This window comes from Pelobates fuscus, chromosome 7 (assembly GCF_036172605.1).
Source record: "Pelobates fuscus isolate aPelFus1 chromosome 7, aPelFus1.pri, whole genome shotgun sequence".
Classification (NCBI taxonomy): Eukaryota; Metazoa; Chordata; class Amphibia; order Anura; family Pelobatidae; genus Pelobates; species Pelobates fuscus.
Genome location: NC_086323.1, coordinates 58004979 through 58026667, shown reverse-complemented (window position 1 = coordinate 58026667; position 21689 = coordinate 58004979). Strand labels below are relative to the sequence as shown.

General features: G+C 40.6%; 1 protein-coding gene across 4 annotated transcripts in view; it reads left to right on the top strand.

Moving 5' to 3' along the window:
- The first annotated feature begins 6685 nt into the window (after window positions 1-6685).
- SOAT1 (sterol O-acyltransferase 1) overlaps window positions 6686-21689 on the top strand; it is a 38386-nt gene continuing 23382 nt past the window's right edge. Inside the window, exons 1-2 of one of the 4 annotated variants that reach the window (XM_063428324.1) lie at window positions 6686-6926; window positions 12698-12822. In XM_063428324.1, the coding sequence (XP_063284394.1) occupies window positions 12708-12822 (115 nt within the window). In that variant the 5' untranslated portion in view covers window positions 6686-6926; window positions 12698-12707. Of the gene's footprint in view, window positions 6927-12692; window positions 12823-20259; window positions 20340-21689 lie in introns of those variants that run through there. The other 3 variants (XM_063428325.1, XM_063428327.1, XM_063428326.1) reach the window with 3 other exon arrangements.

The following is a 21689-nucleotide window of genomic DNA, read 5'->3' as shown; positions in this document are numbered from 1 at the left end:
AGAGTTACCTGAGCGTAATATGATGGGATTGGTGATATTAGATTTACAAAACGCTCAGCAAAAATGAAATGTGTATGTAAAAAAAATGCAAAAAACAAACAAATATTTTGTGTAAGCTCCACTTTAGCCACTGTAATTTAAGCCCAGAAGGCAATTTACTCTTCTGTGAGTGATGGTAAGATAATTAACGTAAGGTACCTGCCTGGAGCCACCAGTTGTTTTTCTTCTGAACAGATTACAGGCAGGACAACAAATTAAGGGAAAAGTCAGAACAGGACAAATCGTCTCCTCTGTTGAAGTTTATAATAGTCCACTTACTACTTATGTAGTTATCTCCTGGACTACGCGTTAAAGATAAAATGTACATTTAGTAGATATACCCCCACGTTTTATAATACTTTCTTACTTGTGTTATCTGACCTCGGTACATAAGAGAATGCATACATTAGAGCACATTCTTCTCAGTTTTAGGTGTTTTGTATTCAGACTTATCTATAGAGTACTAACTCACCGTGCCAATTTACAATATATAGTGGCCACATAAAATTATTTTGCTAAGTAGAAAACTCTGGTTTCTGAAAAGCTGAGATGGCAGCATTTACACTTTCAAACACCCATTGTGATCAGATTAAATGAGGGTGTATTCCAAATTTTTCACATTTATTGATACATTCTTTTTGTTTGTTATACTTTGTTTCTATATAGTAAATGTGGAATAGATAATAAGAATTAAAAAACAAAACAAAACAGGGAGATTGGGGGTGAGAAACATTTTCTAATTGCCTATCAGGTAGAATAAACTAACTGTGGAGGGTTGCTTCTTGATCTTTGATTGACATAAATCCCTGGAATAAAATCTAGTTTAAAAAGTTCATAAGTACAGACATGTATAAAGATTTTTTTTTCTCTTGTTCAAAACTATTACTTAATATTACTTGCATGCCTGAAGACAATTTAGGAATAGTTCCAATTATAGTGATTATGGTCACACCCTGTCTGTATAAACAAATGTTGATCCAAAGTATATGCTAATGCATGTGATATATTTTTTAAATTGGTATTCCAAGTATTCTGTTTTATGTGGGTACGACTGAAGTATCCCAAAAAATAATATTGGCTAAAATATAGGGATGATAAAAGTAGCCACATAAAAAGTGAATTGACCCCTTCAATAGCAAGTCCTTTTTTTGTTGTTGTTTAAAAACAATAGCATAAAGGGATTCATCATCTAAAGAAGTATGGTAGGGGGATACAAAAAAGAAATGGTTTACAGATTACATTGTATCACCTAACTTTTCTAATATCAGTATAAATGCAGAAATGCAATTATTTTCAAACACAGCTAGTGTCACAGAAATGTAATGTTATTTTTTAATGTTATTTTTTAAAGAATGTGATCATATGTGTGTGTGTCTCTACATGTCTGTGTGTGTGTGTGTGTATCTATGTGTGTCTGTATGTATGGGTCTGTCTGTGTGTGTGTGTGTGTCTATGTGTGTGTCTGCATGTGTATCTGTTTGTTTGGGGGGGCAGGGATGTATGGGGTGGGAGGTAGTTGTATGGGGGGGATGCTATCAGGACTAGGGGACCCTGGATACTGGAATGACTCTGTAGTCTGAACTGCAAAGCCTTCAGTACAGTGGGTGAGATGGGATATGTGCCAATGTTTACAGTCTGTCTGCAGAGATGTAGAGGGGCTGAGCAAAGCCTGGCAGAGGAATATATTTCTGCTGATGCTGAAATGAGGATAAATAAGTAGGACTTTGTGGGCTACAATGCAAGGAATCAAGACTATCTCACTGCATAATTGGAAGACCTGGTGGTGTTCTAGGTTTCCACAAATCCTACTATTAATAAGCACAAATTCTAAATGCCAAAAGATCACACATTACAGAGACGACCTGGTAGATGCAAGGCAAACAGTGGCACATGTGTATGCTGCAACCTAGGCTGTCCCCTTTTGGAGTCTTAGTCTTTTTTTTTTTTTAATTCTTTATTTTTGGTGCAAAAGATTTTACATGCAGGCCCATGTAGCCACGACAGCAGACACAGGCAGGTTCATGCAGACATGTTCGTGGCTTTTTACATTTGCACATTTTTTGTTAAAAATGAATATAACAGGCTAGTAACCATTGTTACACCAAACACCCAAACGGCAGAAGAAATCAATAAATCCCCCGGGCACCAGCTCCCACTCGAACGTACACCAGCGGGGGACCACCCATCTTGCCAGACCCACTTCTCGACCAGTGACACCTGCAACCTGCAAACGCCGCCGAGCCCAAGGGCGGGAAGCGGCGCCATACTGCATGGGTGAACATACTGACCCCCGCACCCGAGAGAAGGCTGCTAAGCCGGCCTCCCACACAAGCTACTCACAGCCCTTCCACTCCCTGTCATAGCCCCTCCACCCCCCCTCTACCCCTGTCACAGCCACTCCACCCACCTACCCTGTCACAGCCACTTTATCCCCCCGTCACAGCCCATCAAGCCCCCCTACCCCCTGTCACAGCCACTCCACACCCCACCCTGTCACGTCCCCTTACCCTCTCACAGCCCCCTACCATGTCACAACCCCCAGTCACAAACTGAAGACATTCATCATACACACATGCACAAAGGTCACAGGCAGCCCCCATAAACACAACACACCGCAAGCAGCTACCCCACACACATTCGGTCCCAGACACATGCTCATAAAGACATACATTCAGGCCCAGACTGGCCATCGGGCATACCTGGCAAATGCCCAATGGGTCGCGATGGCCATGGATTGAGGACCACAGGGGAGATCAATGTATCTCCCCTGCCGGCCCATGCAGAGCCCGCGCTATCAATCCGCCGGCCCTGCTGTGTGACTTCATGGGCCGGTGGGGAGACAAACTATGGAGCAATAAAACATTTTTCCTTAGTACAACTTTAATCTTATTAATTACCCTGACTTTACCATCAATTATTTTCTTGGAAATTATGATGGCTACTTTGGAACTTCGTGACTGTCCCAAGATATATGACATGTGTAAGTATCACACACATATTAAGCACTGCATATGGTAAACAAACGTCATATACAAATTAATCCTTTGTGCATTAGTCATTACAACTTGCTTACTGTTTAAGCTAATCCCTATAATTATTAAACTATTTGCAATGCTAAAACTGTAATTAACAGTTTTGAGGAATAAGTACCTTCCAATGATTATTCCCGATATCCTTTGTGAATTTGGTATGGTAGTGCTTTGTGATGAATAGTATTTAAAAATGTATTATTGTATATGCAAATCTGAAAACCAATTAAATAACACAAGACTCTTCACCATGTTAACCCTTTAAAGGGCTATAATTTATTTAGTCTGAGGTTGTTACTAAAAGTGAGAAATGTCTCTATTTAAAAGTGTTCAAAGTTTATTTTTTTTCAGTACAGCTATTTTAGGCCATACATTTGAAAAATCCTTTTTGAATTGAAGAAAATTCTCACTTTTTAGTAAATAACTCTGACTACATAAATGACCTTAAATTTGAATCTGAACTCTCACTTTAGTGAATATCCCAGAGTGATTAACTTTTGATGGCAAAAAAATATATGGTTTTTAAGGAACTAACCAAAAAAGCCCTGCATATTGTGAGCATTCTGATTGCTTTATGCTGCTTTATTTATTTATTTATTTACACGTTTTGTAAACTCTGCTTCCTAAATAATTAGTAAATTTGTTCCATAGATTTCCTTCATTTTGAGAATGTTGTTTTTCACTTTCATCACAAAAGAGGGATACAGAAGAAAAATAAAAGAGAGAGGAAAGACATGGCAACAATACAAAAGGCCTACTTTTATATGTTAGTATTTGCTTATGTCAGAGGTGTAACTAAAAACCACGGGGCCCCAGTGCGAAAATTGCCCTGGAGCATCCCTCCATACAACTACCTCCCACCACATACATCCCTGCCCCCCCCCCCCCAACACATGCAAACAAACAGATACACATACAGACACACATGCAGACACACACACACAGACCCATACATACAGACACACATAGATACACACACACACAGACATGTAGAGACACACACACATACAGACACAGAGACATACACACACACACATACATACAGACACACATGCACTAACAGACACACATCCACTCATATACACACACTCACAGACATATACACACATACACTCACAGACACACACATACATACACTTACAGTCACACACTCAGACACACACACATACACTCACAGACACACACACACATACACTTACAGACACACACATACTCACAACCAGCAGGCTACCTCTTGGGCCCCCCTATGACAGGAGAAACAGGAGGATAGGAGTGAGCACTTCCTGACAGACCGCTCGGCCACCCTACGCACAGGCAGGAGGGGAGCAGCACAGCTCTCCCCGCCTGCCAGACACCCACAAACCTTGGCTGGTGCAGCTGTGCACCGGCCCAGAAGGTATCCAGGCGGCCCCCCTCTCTGTCTCATTAGAGAATTTGCCTTTTAGCTCAAAGAAGCAATGTGAATTGTTAGCATAAGACTCACCTTGGAGGATTTGCCTGGATGTGGCAGGTGAGCTTACAATTTAATGGCCATTGGAGTATACTAAAAAATACCAGTTATTGAAAGTGCATAGGGATTTAGGATGGTGTGCAAGTAACCTTTTTGTTTTGACAAAGGTCAGTTTTTTTTTATTTTATTTTTTAAATAAGCAGCTGCTTCACTGCCCAGAGTCAGTAGATTCAGAAAACCTTTTGCATGTCACTGACAGTTAACACAGAAAATACAATATAACTAAAACAGTATGTGTTTAATAGTGTTTATTCATATCCTCAGAAACTCAAATGTGAATCTACCTATCTTGGTCAGGAAAAGAAGTTGTTGTTAAGAACCCTGCCCATTCCATTGCGTATACCACATCATAGAAACATAGAATGTGACGACAGATAAGAACCATTCGGCCCATCTAGTCTGCCCAATTTCCCAAATACTTTCATTAGTCCCTTGCTTCATCTTATAGTTAGGATAGCCTTATGCCTATCCCACGCATGCTTAAACTCCTTTACTGTGTTAACCTCTACCACTTTGCCCCTCTAATTTAAGACTACGTCCTCTTGCTGTTGGCATGACCAACATTTTCTTTTAAACATAGGACACAACTGTAACAAACCCTGTTACAAAGTCTCCGATAGCGCCTAAATGTTATTGCACTTCATTTGAACCTCACTTATTCTGTCTCAGATCTCTTTATTCTGTCACCATACAGATCTCTTTATTCTGTCTCAGATCTCTTTATTCTGTCACCATACAGATCTCTTTATTCTGTCTCAGATCTCTTTATTCTGTCTCAGATCTCAGTAGTCTGTCTCTTCTCTCTTTATTCTGTCACCATACAGATCTCTTTATGCTGTCTCAGATCTCTTTATTCTGTCTCAGATCTCAGTAGTCTGTCTCTTCTCTCTTTATTCTGTCACCATACAGATCTCTTTATTCTGTCACCATACAGATCTCTTTATTCTGTCACCATACAGATCTCTTTATGCTGTCTCAGATCTCTTTATTCTGTCTCAGATCTCAGTAGTCTGTCTCTTCTCTCTTTATTCTGTCACCATACAGATCTCTTTATGCTGTCTCAGATCTCTTTATTCTGTCTCAGATCTCAGTAGTCTGTCTCTTCTCTCTTTATTCTGTCACCATACAGATCTCTTTATGCTGTCTCAGATCTCTTTATTCTGTCTCAGATCTCTTTATTCCTTTTCTTTTATTCTGTCTCCTCTCTCTTTATTCTTCTCTCTCTGTCCCAGATCTCTTCCTGTCCCAGCAGGGAGAAGGAACGCACTAAATGACAAAATGCATAATCAAACGCATACATGTTTTCATTCGGGGTACATCTACTAAACTGTTAAAGAAAATAAAACATGTTTTCATTGGAGTCTTTTAACTGTACCCCTCTATTCATCACTTATGCTGGTGTTAACATGAAGCTCGAGTGACAATCCCCATATGGGGTGGGAGTGCAATATTTTAAAAACAATTCTGAAAGCAACTACAACTAATACTACAAAGTGTGTTAGACTAGACATCCCTATCTCAAAGCTTTCCCAAATCATTATTTACAATTTTAGAATAAAATTGTTGAACTGAAATAAAATGGAGAACTTTGGCCTTCAGTTTCCCGCTGTAGTGGTTATGGTGCCAGGAGAAATATTGAAACCATTTGGGAAACCTTACCTGGAGTTTCTATGAATCTGCAATGTTTTAGATTGCAGGGATAAAGGGACAGGGACTGTGCATCCAGTGGTCTGCATGCCTATAGTGTCCCTTTAGCAAAATACACGTTTTAAAAAAAATTGCAAAACACACAAGATACATTTGACATTTTTTCCAGATCAGCCTAAATTATGCCATTCGGATTTCAATTCACAGCAATTTCGAGTTTAGTGACTAAGGCCCTTTCTAAAAGACCATAAACGACAAGAAAAATCTCTAACTTTTCCTCCTAGACTTTTTTTTAACTTATACATTATTAGTAGAGCCTGTCCATAATATTAATTAGCCTGGTTTGACAAAGAGCAACAATAGCCAGGACGATGCGCATGCGCGAAGGTACCACCGAGTGCGCAAGCTCGCAGGTAGGAGTCCGGCTCGGCACGCATGCGCAGTACATACACCCCAAACCTCTACTTTTCATTCCCAGACATACTAGCCGAGTACCATAGAGTGGAAAGGCAGTGTACAGAGCGGGTGTGTGAGTGAGACGTGTTGGTTTCATTAAATCGAGCTGGAGGCAGTGCTGCTCATAGAGTTCAGCTGATCTGTCTGGGGGAGGACATCCTGTACATCACAAAGGCTCCAGCAGCACCCCCACACCGGCCACCGGGGCCAGGAAACCCCCTCCACCGAATCGGGCACGGGAACACGTGAGTTTGCTCTACATTCTCTTCTTGTCATTCATTATCCCAGTGATGTATTGGTATTTAGACTGTAATAGGAGCATATTGGGTATCAGGCTGCTGCTGGCTAGCACACCATTCCTCTTATTGCCATCTGCTCTTGGAGAACACTGATTAGCCATCTGTTAATATTTTATTTTCTATAATATCTGGGATAATTGTCCACTGAATTAAAGAATGCAGGGTCATTTCCTTTAAAACCCACTCCTTTGTTGAACTCTTTCCTCTCCCCTCCCCCCCCCCTTTTAATTTCATTATTCTATATTCATTTTATTTAATTTTTTTCCCCCAAGTCTTGCCAGGAAACCGGTAAAGTCTCTCTCTTTACATACAATCAAGCTTAACTCTTTTGAACGACTAAAACTCCCATCAGCCTTTATAGAGGGTTATGAGAATTGTTGAACAAAAGGAAACTGTGATCATGTGAAATGCCCTTATTAGCTATAATACCATCACTCCGAATCAATGTAGTAATATATATATGTGTGAGGGTTGGTTTTCCTCGATTGTGCGTGAGAATAGAAAGGATGTATATGTTTCAGTGCTACCCTAAGATTTAAGGAAAACTAGTCTTTTAAACAAAAACTAGTGGAATATAAAATACATAAATCTGAATTGATTTGTTTGTTTAAATGTCCCTAGAACTCTATCATGTATTTTAGTTATAGTGTAATCTCTCTCTGTCACCTAGAGGACCCCATAACCTCATTCACTGTGTGTAGTGTCCAGGGTTTAAATTTAAGACCCTCTGTTATCCAGAGTTTTACCTATTTTAAAATCACATGCACAAATTAATGCAGTGGTATTTGTAAGCAAGTATGTGCCTGCACATCCTTACCCTGATATACGGTATATGTCATTGATGGAGGTATAGTGTTTCAAAGGGCTGCTTAGTTAATAATTCTGACAGAAGAAAGGCTAGTCCTTATAGAACAAACATTGTCAGCGAATACCAAGCTGCCAGCACAAGGCTCCCAAAAGTTGAGTAAAGAAACTGGCACAGAGGATAGAGCTCCAGTATATCAGAGTCACAGGTTTGATTGCCAAACTTACACTATAACCAAAATACAAAATCAATATGACACACTCTGAGTCAGCACCCACCCCACTCCAGGATGTACTTGGAAGCTAGCAAAAAATGTAAATACATGTTATTTTCCATGGTTAAAGGAACTCTCCAAACACTATAACCACTACCTTAGTGTCCTGGCGTTTGTCATTTGACAATTAATTTAGGTACTTCCGAGCAGCTGCAGAACTTATTGCAGTAGAATCTGGTTAGCACTACTGAACGAAGCACAGCCACAGTCTTGGTTTTGGCCATACTTGGCTGTATAGACCCGTGCGGCTTCTCCTCCTCGAGCGGTTTAACCCATAAGTTGCCTCCAATATATCTTTTCCAAGCCAGTTAGTGAGTGGGGAGTCACTGATTGGCAGAGAGTGTCAGCTGAAAATTTTGAAGCTCGGTGCCACCTGGGGGGGAGTTGAGACCGACGCTGCAGGCAACTTTGAGGTTAAACCGTTTGAGAATAGTTTAACCCCTTGAGTCTTCAGGGACCTCCAGGCACCATAATAACTTAATTTAGATGTACGTTGCTTTGGTGCCTGGAGTGTCCTTTTAATAAAAATAATTCAGATAATTGTCTGTTTATGCAAAATCTGATTTGCAGCTCATTCCTAAAAAACCAAAAAAAAACCCTCCTTATGTGACTGTTTCTTGGCATATACATGGATGGTCACTTTTGTTTTGAATCTCAAAATGATTAACACCCCATAAAAGGAACCCCAATCACCATAACCACTACACCCTGCAGTAGTGGCTATGGCACAAGGAGTGCCCTGGCACCCCTTCCATAGTAAGTACCGGTAATCAAAACCATTTTAGAATGGGATAATCTCTCAGAACAGGAGCTTATGGCTCTCCTGGCTACTGCTAGGAGGTGAGGAGTGTTGCTTGGTGATCCCCAGTTAAGAAGTCAAAACATTCTAAAACGGAATTAAAATTTCCTAGAACTGGAGGAAAGTTTAATCTGTCTCATACAATGATTGCGATTCCATGCAAGTTTCATGAAGCAGCAGTAGTCTAAATCGCTACTATTTTCACTCTATTTTAGCACAGAATCCTTCGACACTGTGTTTCACATTCTTAAAGGACCACTCTAGGCACCCAGACCACTTCAGCTTAATGAAGTGGTCTGGGTGCCAGGTCCTTCTAGGGTTAACCCATTTTTTCATAAACATAGCAGTTAAGCCTTCCCCTATTTCCTCTAGTAGCTGTCTCATTGACAGCCGCTAGAGGCGCTTGCGTGATTCTCACTGTGAAAATCACAGTGAGAGCACGCAAGCGTCCATAGGAAAGCATTATAAATGCTTTCCTATGTGACCGGCTGAATGCGTGCGCAGCTCTTGCCGCGCGTGCGCATTCAGCCGACGGGGAGGAGAAGAGGAGGAGAGCTCTCCGCCCACCGCTGGAAAAAGGTAAGTTTTAAACACTTTCCCCTTTCCAGAGCCGGGCGGGAAGGGGACCCTGAGGGTGGGGGCACCCTCAGGGCACTCTAGTGCCAGGAAAACTAGTATGTTTTCCTGGCACTAGAGTGGTCCTTTAAAGGAAAAACACTCTGGGCACCATAACAACTTTTATCGAAATTAAGTTGTTATGGTGCTAGGAGGTCCCTGGAGGGATTCAAGTTGTCTTCTCATCACTGTTTCTCACTATTCTCGTCCACATACGCTTTCAGAAAATCAGCTAGTGGAAGCAACAGACAGAAACGACTTGATAAAATACCTCCTGGCACCATAAAAACTTAACTTCAATGAAGTGGTTAGAGTGCCCTGACTGTTCCTTTAAGACCATTAATGGTTGGATTTGTGTGAACACGGGGTGGCAGTAGTTCTTATTGTATAAGTCAGAGAATTTTACATAAAATGTAAATTGTTCCATTTAATGTTTACTAAATATTTGTAACTAAAAATACTTGTCCAAATAAGATAATCTCTCCTCTGCCCACCCTGCAGATTTCCTTTTTGAAACTAGGATCAGCTGTCAGTGCAAGCGTCACTTCCTCTAATTTATTCTCACCGTAGTTTATTCAAAATGTATCCGGAGAAATGAAATGAGGAAACTAAATATAACAATTTAAAATGGTAGAAAACAAATGTGTATTTTTGCGCGCGTTGTGTGTTTGTATATATATTAATTGTGTGTGTGTGTAATATACGCATCTAAAAAGGAAACACAATAAAGAATACACTATGAAATCAGTTTCTCAGATTTTTTATTTTATTTTGGTATCTGGGTACCATCACTCATTGGTGCGTTTGGTGGACAAAGTGTTAATTGTGACTGCCTCGGTCACGCCATATTTTGTTCTCCACCTAATATATTTATGGTTTATTGTAGACCTTGGGGAATGATGTTGATATGATTTGTCCTCGTTGTGAACTTCCTTGCTCACTAGTTATCAGTCTGATAATATGTCCTCAAACATCATCATGATTCCTACAGGTCACTTTGACGTTGCCTTGATCAGCAGATGCATGTTTATGTGCACAGAATTGTCAGTCTTCCTATTTTACTATCAAATTTAATTATTTCCAAAATTAAACATTCTGTAAATTTGCTAACATTTTAATTTTGTGAATGTGTAGATAACAATCTGATTACATGAACAAATAATCTAAAATGAAATTCCTGCTTTTTTTTTTTTTATGTTGGAGCAATAAACATACTATCACATGCTAGTGATAAAAAACTTGTGATAGCAACTCATTGACTCCTACTTCTTCCTGTGCCGTGTTACATGCTTCTAATTTATTAATGGCATTGTGTGATGTACCGGCGCTACAATATACTGGGTGATGATGGTTTGGTTCTGAGATGTCGGTGGGTGATCTATTAATGTTGTGATGAAGAGACTTGCTAGTGCTGCATTGATGTCTTGGTACTGGGATGTGAGATTAAAGGACCACTATAGTGCCAGGAAAACATACTCGTTTTCCTGGCTTTATAGGGTCCTTGGGTCCCCCTCACCTTCTGGGTCCCCCTCCCCCCGGGCTGAGGGGTGAGGAAGGGATTAATTTCTTACCTTTTTCCAGGGCCGGGCTCCCTCGGCGCTGGGGAATCTCCTCCTTATTCTGCCGTCATCAGCAGAATGCGCATGCGCGGCATTCAGCGCGCGCATTCAGCCAGTCTCATCGGAAAGCGCCTCTAGCGGCTGTCAATGAGGCAGCCACTAGAGGCTGGATTAAGCTGAAGTGGTATGGGTGCCTATAGTGGTCCTTTAATGAAATATAAGAGGGATGTGCTAGTAATATGGGCAGTGATTTATTGTTACTGAGATAGAAGTGCTAGAGTTTGGCAGGGGGCTGTATTTAGGAGCTGTGAAAATGGTTTGACACAGAGAGGAGAAATTGCCTGCTTCTTGAGTTTTGCTCCACTAAGCTAAACAAACCAGGAAGTAGCGGGGCATGTTGTCTGATTGTCAGCCAGAGGGTGTGACAAGGCTAATTTATAAAAGTGCCGATTTCTATTGAAATCTGGACTTTTTTTTGTAAACTTAAGAAAAAAAGGCACACTCTTCACACATAGCACTTCAGCAAATCTGTAGTGTCCCTTGACCTACGATAGTGAGCTGTAATTTTTTATAATGCACAGAGTGCTCCTTTAAAGGTACAGTATAGTCACCAGAACCACTTCCGCTTAACGCGCTGGTTCTGGTGTCTGAAAAGCCTGCAAGGACCGGCTATAATGTAAATGTAATGTAACTTTTCAGAGAAAAGGCAGCGTTTTACATTGCTGCCTAGTAACACCTCTAGTGGCTGTCTAGGTGTTGCTAAGCAGCAATGTAAACATGGCCTTTTCTCTGAAAAGGCATCATTTACATTATAGCCTGTCCCTGCATTGTTTTCAGACACCAGAATCCCTGCACACCTCCAGTGACTGTCACTCAGACAGCCTCTAGAGGTGCTTCTTATCTCAGTGCTACGTTTATCGTCTCCACGCTCTGCATGGAGACGCTGAACGCTTCTCATAGAGATGCATTGATTTAGAGGCTGATTGGCGCAGTGTTTTGCTGTGCATGTGCAATAGCTTCCCAGTGCTTTCCTATGGGAGGCAGGGCCACCCGCTGCCAGACCTGCAAGGGAGTCAAACTACCCTTTCACTGCAATCGGAGGGGGGACAATTACCTAAACAGCATACATGTTTGTATTCCAAACACTATAGCGTTCCTTTAATAATTAATTTTTTGTGTTGTCCTATTTTGATAAAGACTTTCCTTTCTCCTAGGATAAACCGATAAGATATTCTGCAGTGCTTGTTAAATTGAGTATTGGATATCAAGTAATGCAACTAGTTTTAATCTCCATGTTATGGCTGGTTTCCACTCGCACGGCGTGTTTGTGTACTGAATTATATGGCCTGGGAAGGCTGTTTGCCAAAAAACATGTCAACCTTTGTTTAACTTTGTGTTTGTTTAAAATGCCACATAATCACATCCTGTATTCAACACCCCACCAAAAACATTACCTGTCTATACCAGCAGACTCACAAGAATCACTAAATACTATCTGCCAGTTCAGTCCATAATTGTGCCTTTTATTTGTATTTTCTTTCTTAGAATCTTTTTAATATAATTTATATTTTTCTAATTGACAGGAAATAGAAAGGGACAACCATATTTTGCTTTTTTGTTAATCGCCATTGTCATTCTACTCTTTGTTTGTGATTTCTAGAATAGTGCTATCAGAATGACGGAGGAAGAGGGTTATATTCTTCGGAGCCGCCGTTTGATCTCCAAGCCACCCGTGACATCAGAGAAAGAAGATATTGTACGAGAGAGAGCATTTAAGGGAGCAAGTAATGGTGAGAACGGATTTTACCTTATGGTTATTTTGTTTTCACTGCATGTCCCATTGTATGACCTGGAAACCAAAAGAAACGTGGCTAGGAATGTCTAATGCCTACTAAGTGTAGTTTGTTTTGTATGAATATATATATTATTTTTTTATTTAATTTTTAAATTCTTTATTTTTGGTTTGTCGTTGCATCACATGCATTTGTTGGACAACAATATAGGTACAGGTTGGCATTTGTCATGACTCCCATTGTTTTGGCAATTGGTGCTGGTAGGCATCCTTGCTGTTTTTCATGGGTGTCTAGCGTTCCGACAAAACCGTTTTTTTATTAAACAAAAACATATTGCAAAAACATAACCTAAACAGAGTGTTATTTCAAGATTGTTCGCAAGTCAGCCACTTATGTAGCTGTATAGCTGCTCGTACATATGCAGTTTAATGACACTCTCCCAAGAGGTAGAGAAAGAAAAGAGGAGGGGAGAGGAAAGAAAGGATAGTGTCCCTCACATGGTCGGAGTTTGGGGTGTACGTATTTTTTTATGCTTGCTGTAGTTAGGTTTCTGTGATAAGGTTTTTGCCTTTTTTAGATCAGTTGGCCCGACAAGAGTTTCATGTCTATCTTGGGTTTGTGGCCCGCTGAGTCGGAAGGCCAGGGGTGGGATTCTTTTTACTGGGTGTAGGGTATTATGTCTCCAACTTCCCCTAGTCCCCTCTAATTTCCAGCCATCCACATCTCCCATACTTTATTTTTTATTTTTTATATGATTTCATTGTACCTCTAACCTATGCAGTTAGATGGCCCATGATATGGGGCTTTAATTTTATTTATTGGTGTGTCCCAACGGGGGGATGTCAGATTTGTGCCATGGTTTGCCTGTCTGCTAGGGTGAGTTTGTGCAATAGTTTATTCCCTTCTTGGCCAGTCATCTACTGGACAGTAGGAACACCCATGGGTCTCTTTTTACCCGTGTCTGGAATACCTTCTCCAAAAGGCCCTCTTCCCAGAAGGACTGCGCTTTAGGGCAGTCCCACCACATGTGTTTATATGTCCCCCTGTGTCCACAACCCCTCCAACAGAGGTTGTTTTTTAAAACGCATAAAAACTTGCTGTTGTTCCAGAACTGAGACAGATGACTCACTGCAGCCTACTTTGTCTCCCATGCAGTCATCACATTTGACCAACCCAGTGCTTGATTTCTACTAGTGACGTGTGGATGTACACGGCGTCTGGTGTTAGCACACTGTCAAATTAATTCAATTTATTGTCTTGGTAACAGCTGCTAGTAGGCGTGAAACCTGCTAAATGTAAACCATGCCTCTTCGCAGGAACAGCACTGCTTTTGTTTGCAAAGTTGCAGGGGCAGCATGTGTGCCTCCAAATGGCAGTAATGCATTTTTATTGCATTCATAACTTTATTAACAAAGAACTCACTTCTCAAGTTTTTGTAGACCACTGACAGGTTGTGCTATATTTTTTTTTTTACCCATAAACTGTTGCTTTTCCAAGGCACAGTCTGGCATTTAATGGAAACGAATGATCTCCCATGATAATGTGATAAAGGCCAACTTTCTGTATATATAGAGATGAGAAAATGCCATTAAAAACATACACGGGTAGAGACCTGGAAGGCACAGCTAGCTTGCAGTGAAGAGAACACAGTGCGATGATCGGTGAGGCTATCTCCCTGTTCATGGGCGGAAGCAAGGCAGGTAATGGAGAGTGGAGGGTTGTTTTAATCAGACCAAAGGAGAAATATGGCAGGTGGAAGCAGAGAGACTATTTGGTAGGAAAGGGATTTTCTTAATTCTAATAAACTTCATTTAAAAAACAAACTGCATGCTAGAACATCACTTAAACATTTTCAAACCCATAGAATTAAGTTGTGTGTTTTTATTTTCTCAATGACATTTGTTCTTTACGTTCTGTACCCATGCAGCCTGGCTTTCCTTTCTATGGTTCTTTGCTGAGTCAGATCCTCCTTTTTTTTTTTTTTTTTTAAAGAGATCTCAAGATTGTTATCTCTTGTATGATTTTTTTTTTTTTTTCACTTGCTTTCCCCCAGGCCCTTTGTTCTTTATAGAAAGGAGGCAAGTGTGACGGTAAATACTATAGTCACTGAGGCCGAACATGCTCTACCCCATTAAAGCCATTCTCTCCCACACATCTTGCTCAGAGCATGCTGGGTATAGAATACAAAGAGAATACGTTTGCATTGTACACATTAGACCCACATTTGAGGAATTCAAAAAGGTTTAACACTGTGGGGGGGGGGGGGGGGGAGAATCATATTACTCACATTTACATATTTATTTACTGTTTTTGCAAACTCGATCACCACCTGAAATTTTTAGTGAAAACTCTGAATAATGTTTAATAATACTATTAATGGATAGGCAGGGTAGCAAATAAACTCTATAATAATTGCAGTTACATTTTTAATGGCCTACCATATTCCATAGGCTTTCAGACAAGAGGTATTCAAATAGTAAAATTGGATTTCTTAGTGAATTGCAGTTCTTCTTGAACCGTTGCTGTCCCCTTTTTTTATTTTACGTTTATTTTTCATTATTTTTTTTTTTTATTGTGAAAGTTATAGTTTTCTAACCAGAGTTGTTCTGGCTTTGGAATACTCCTGCTCTAGAGTCTTAACCATCTCCTTTTAGTTTAGTTTACCTCTGACCCCAGATACATTACACACATACCTTTGTCTGGAATATTCAAATAGGGTTTTTACAGTAAACCACTATATACCAAAAATAGCAATGTTGGAGCTTTCACGGGATCAGGTGTCCAAGAATTAACCACACAGCGGCTATTGAATTACAACTCCCAATTTGCTCAGACAACCAGAAGCTGCGTTATTCATGTTTTTCATTTTCTGAGATAGTGTTAGAGTTTTTCGTAGTTGTAAAAATTGAGTCTATCTTTTATAGCGTTAGGGAAAACATGGTGTGCAATTGGTCGTTGATGGGTTAATTAACCTGGAAATGTTGTATTTGGCAATCTGATATTATTGTCCAGTATTGTCAACAATATATGAAACTATTTGGGTTTCATGTTTTGACTTTGCTCCCAGCTGTGACCATCTTTAACACATTTGTGCATTGAGCCAGCTCACCTCTTCATTACTGATTAACACAAAGGCTATCGGTTTTCCCAGTTGATGCAGCTGCCCTTGAGCATATAGCAGCGATTTATATATCTTTTTATCTTGAATGTTTAATATAATGACAACCATCTTTCTGATTCCAAAAAAAATCACGATATTTATTTACAATACAATGGAAATATTCCCCTCCAAACTAAAAATTAAACTCAGAAAAACGTTTCTTGTTCCATAAATATTTTGAATAGGTTATTTAAGCTTTACGTGCTTTGCCAAAGATTTATGCTTGCCCTTTGCAGCCAATACAACTAACAACGTACTCTAATGTTGAAAATGCAAACGTGTATTTGACGTTAGAGATGCTGATGATTGTTTAGATTTATGCCCCCCTCCGATAGTAAAATTAAAGAACTTTTACTCACATTGTCTCCCTTGCCACCGCTCCTCCCCCGGCTGACACCAATTATTTATTAATGATCACAGCCAATCTATTACTTCACCATAGAGAGGCATGGGGGAACCTGATGTGCAAGAACATAGGTACTGCAACAATTGCGGGGCCGCAATAGGAAGCACCTCTAGAGGCTGTAGTGTTTGTGGTGCTAAGCGTGTCCCTTTAACCTCTCTCAGCCTATTTCACTCATGTTAAGCAAAATAACAAGATGGTCCAGTTGTGTTGACCTTTAGGTTGCAAGGAGAGCCCTGTGAGGGAAAAGTGGAGGAACTTGCACCATAGCAATTACATATTTTAAGCTGTAGTGCCTTGAATGTCCCTTTTAACATTTGTTTTAATTTTTTTGGTTATCAGAAACATTCCGAGTAAATATTTTAATGAGTGCATAGTAACCTTTTATTATTTGTAATAGAGCTGCTTCTAATGCGGTGCTGTCGCCAAAGTTCTCATTGTATAAACCACTGAAAGATCTGACTTTTTTTTAGAGGGGCAGCTTGGCAGTCTTGAAATTGACATGTCCAACAAACGCAAACTTATAAATCCTTTCACAGGCATTGTGAACAAGAAAATCATGTGATGTCAGAAACCAGAATGTTTGTGTGAATTTTTTTTATCTTACATTTTTTTTTTTTTTTTTTTTTTTATAGAGCCATTAAAAAGCAAAACAAACAAAAAACTACTTTGTGCTCTGTATTGCCTATACTTTATCATGAGTTTAGTTTTGTGTTGTTGGCTTATATTTTGTTTTTGTTTAGTGGAAAACTGTTTAAAATAGTTTCAAAGCAGAACCTCTGATGTTGGTGTTGAGGTATTTCATATCGGCTGAGGTTAAAGTAACACTATAGTGTCAGGATCACAAATGTACTCCTGACCCTATAGTGTTAAAAACAAATTAAAACCTACTTGATTTCCAGTGCAGCGCGGATCTGCTGGCCCGGCCTGATTCACCTCGTTGCTGACATCCGAATGTATGATTTTTAGCCTATTTTAACCATGAAATCTTTTCATGTGCTGCCAATATGTATATAGTGTGATCTATGCGTTCAGTATGAACTGTAGAGGGGCAATCTGTCTACACTTCAAACCATTGTAGTGGCTGACTGCACTGCGTAAGGTAGACTGTCTGACCTGCATAGTAACACATAGCCAGAACCGCTTGTAAGACAGGGTCCGTGCGGAAGTGCAGGCCTATTTCGTAAAAATACCCAATCAATAAAACTTATGTTGCTGTTTTGATCATGGCTTAAAATTTCAAGTCTTGCACTACTGGCCTGGCATTAAATGTTGCTCACCACTGCAAGTCAGGAGGGTCAGGGCACTGTCACCGGGGATGAATTTGTAATGTTTCAGTCACCAGTAGCTAGTGGGCATTGTAAGGCCCTGTCTTGATTATCATTTCCATCTAATGTGAGCCGTTTCATGGTGTGCAGCAGTCAGCCAGTCATGGTTTGGTTACTAGCGAGTATATGCCACGCTGGGTATTTTTACATCGTACAGGCTGCGTGCATTATCTTCTTTCGCCTGATTAAACCCAATAAAACCACTTGTTATTATATGAACTATTACAGCCTCTGATATCCGAGCATCGAATCTTGTGATCGCTTTGTCTGTAGTCATGTAGTCTCGTCTTTCTTTTATTATGATTAGCTAAGAGTGAGTAACAGTCTAACAAGTTCTGAAAATACGTTAGACCTTAAGCAACCCAAGAAAGCCAACTGGTGTTTCACTGACTGATTCACAGTCTTGTTGTGTTGTAATAAAACAATGCTAATTGTATTGCGGGTGAAAAGATGAAATCATGGCTTGACAAACATCGGAAATGCAAAATTAAGATGGTTTAACTCTTACAGGCAGTTCGGCTACTATACTTCACAGCAACTACACAGTATGTTCTGTAGCTGCTGTGATTATTCCTCTGGTGATCGTGTCTTGTACTTTGACCGATAAATATACCAAAGTGACAGACAAAACCAAATTCACATGCTGAAACTCTGGCATTCCAGGCAGCATGTCCGTGTCATAGGAGAGCGGTTCTGTGCTTCAGAAGGAGTCACAGGCAGCTGGATATGGGAGGGGATGGGGTTATATCAGAGTAACCTGGGGGGGTAGTGGTGTTGACCATGGTGGGTAGTCTGAAAGTGTAAGCAGAACGTATAAATAAAAGATGTCATTTACATTTAAGATACGTTTTCATTATAGATGTTATCACATTAGTGAGCAGGCCATGACAAGTTTTCACGTATAAAGTGAAACTCGGAAAGTAGCATCAAAGTTGATGGCCTAATTTTGCAGTTCATTTTCAGTTAATGACAATTCACCATATAGTGACTAAGCCTGACCATGTGTTTTACAGTCTGCACTGGAATCCTCTATGTAGAGTAGATTGGCAAGGCTATCTGACAATGAATCTCTAAACTGTACATAATCGTCCAAGCCCTCATCTTAAAGGACCACTCTAGGCACCCAGACCACTTCAGCTTAATGAAGTGGTCTGGGTGCCAGGTCCAGCTAGCTTTTACCCTTTTTTTTAATAAACATAGCAGTTTCAGAGAAACTCTGCTATGTTTATACTGAGGGTTAAGCCAGCCTCCAGAGCCTCTAGTGGCTGTCTCATTGACAGCCGCTAGAGGCGCTTGCGTGCTTCTCACTGTGAAAATCACAGTGAGAGCACGCAAGCGTCCATAGGAAAGCATTATGAATGCTTTCCTATGCGACCGGCTGAATGCGAGCGCGGCTCCTGCCGCGCATGCGCATTCAGCCGATGACGTCGCAAGGAAGAAGAGGAGGAGGAGTAGAGCTCCCCGCCCGGCGCTGGAGAAAGAGGTAAGTTTAACCCCTTCCTTCCCCTAGAGCCCGTCGGGAGTGGGTCCCTGAGGGTGGGGGCACCCTCAGGGCACTCTAGTGCCAGGAAAACGAGTGTGTTTTCCTGGCACTAGAGTGGTCCTTTAATTTGCTGGCCTTTTTTACAAGTCACTGCTCCCATAGGCCACACTCCCTAATGTGTGGGCTCAGGGCACTCTAAGCATTATGCAATTTGCAAAGTGCTTGTGGTGCCGTGAGTTTCCCTGAAAAGCTTGCTCCAAGCATCTGTAGTGGCTATGATGTGAGGAGTACCCTGGCTCCATGGGGAATGGGGAAAACAGTTTTGCAATGGTTTCCCCTCTTACATGGGTCACCATTGGCCTTTAAGCTGTCTGGCATACCTGGTGGCTGAGGAAGCCCGATGCTGATCTGATCTCGGCAGCCATTCATTGGCCAAGAGCGTCCGCTGAGAATGACAATCTGTGCACAGAATTGACATTTCTGTGCTGGTTAATGGCGTCCCGATGATGCTACCAGGGGTGGAGTTGCATCTCTGGCAGCAAAGGACTTCAACTGCATATGTGCAGTGTTTCATAATAAAGCACTGTGCGTACACACTGCAGGCACCGTTATCACTTCAAATCACTGAAGTGGTCATGGTGTTTGAAATGACTTTTTAAAGTATTTAAATATCAGAGGAATGAACAACCCATTTCAAAGTAATTCTTTACACACTCCTCAGGCATTAAGCCCAATAAATTCATCACGTATGCTCTGAATTAAAGTATTAATTTTGTATTTGCAATGTAATTGTCTCCCAGAGCTTGTAATGTAAGTTCTGTGTCGTACCTCTTAAAATGACGAACTCCTAAATACCTTGAACTCTTATTCTAGCTTGCGTAATCACACTCTGAGTAACAGGGCCATGTGTTCTTATTAAACCGGTGTTCTGTTTCTCCACACACAGCATACATGGTCCTGACTCACTGTAGCCAATTCAAACAGTTTCCGTAATCTGGGATTGCTACACTCTAACAGTAGGTCTGCGAATGCTCAGTCTGCCTGTGCTGTGGGTGTTTATTGCTGGCACAGCAGAAGCTGCACATGACACACACGGAAGGAACTTGGGAAACGACTCATTCTTTTTGTCTGTTTTAGTGGGTGAGCGGTCAATGATTAGCTGATCTGAAGAATAGATTCTTTGCTGTGGACACAATGTGCATTTCCTTTTTCTAGTGTCATGGCCCCCGTCGTATCTGTGTGCCTTAGTGCAGTGTTCCTCAACTGTTTCAAACCAAATTGTATTATCACCTTCTTTTAATTTGTATTATTCCCCCTTACGACAAAGTCACTATATTAATGTAACAACAAAGTGAACAAACCATCACTGTAATTAAGCAAATCTGTAGGAGCTGCCGTTTGCTTATAAATCAAAGATGCTTCAAGGGAACCTGTCATTAACTTAATGGTGGAGTGGACAAGATCAGTTCTACGTAGGCCTTGCTTTAGTCCCTTGGTTTTGTTGTTTGTACACAGAAAACCATATTGTGTATATTGCATTCATTATATTCTCAACATATTCGTTATTAGTAGAATTTCAATCTGTGACTCTTCCCTCCAGTACCTGCCACTTATCCTGCTTATTTTTGGTTATTTAAAAGTAGTTTTTTTTTTTTTTTAATAATTAATAAGTTCTGACATAGACGCGTGTACTGAGGATGGTGGAGGCTGATCAATCACTGAAATAGTATGAGGGCTCCTGCTATATTTTATACATTGGACTTTTATCCGTACATTACTGCAGGTGCTGTTGGTACAACTATCATAACATAATTTGAGTGAATACTTTCACCTGTGCATTGTATTGGTAAAATATCAAGCAAATGTACAGATGAAAACATTATTCAGCTACACCGTATCAGGGATCGACTAATATTAATTTTTCAAGAGCTGATACCGATTTATAAGTGGTCTTTTGGGCAGATATCGATATTCTTCTGAACTCTCTGCCTTTTACCTGTGGTCAGGGAGGGGGATATTACACTACCTGGTGGTCCAGTGGCTGGGTGTACACTCTCTGTCAGGGGAATTCACATGGTAGAGGGGACGGCCACGACCCAGCACTCGCTATTTTCTGTTAACGTCATGTCCTATCTCCCTTACCCTGGTATCAGAAAATCACAGTATCATTTAAACTATTTTTCAAAATGCCGAATATCGACCAAGCTGATAATCGGTCGATCCTTATACAGTAGTATAAACTACTTTGTGTTTCCTACTAAACCATTGGTATAGCATTAAATACTATGTGATTGGAGGTCTGGATTGGCTGCGTATGCTCGTGCTCTCATTACAAAGTAATGTGTCCAGGTCTGACAACGCGCAGTGTGCATCCGCATGTGGAATGCCAATCTCATCATTTTGGGACCGGGCATACGTCCATGTTGGTGGAGGAAGAGGAACTTCTGATGCTTAGATCGAATTCTATAAACTTGCTGGAAAGTTTGTAAT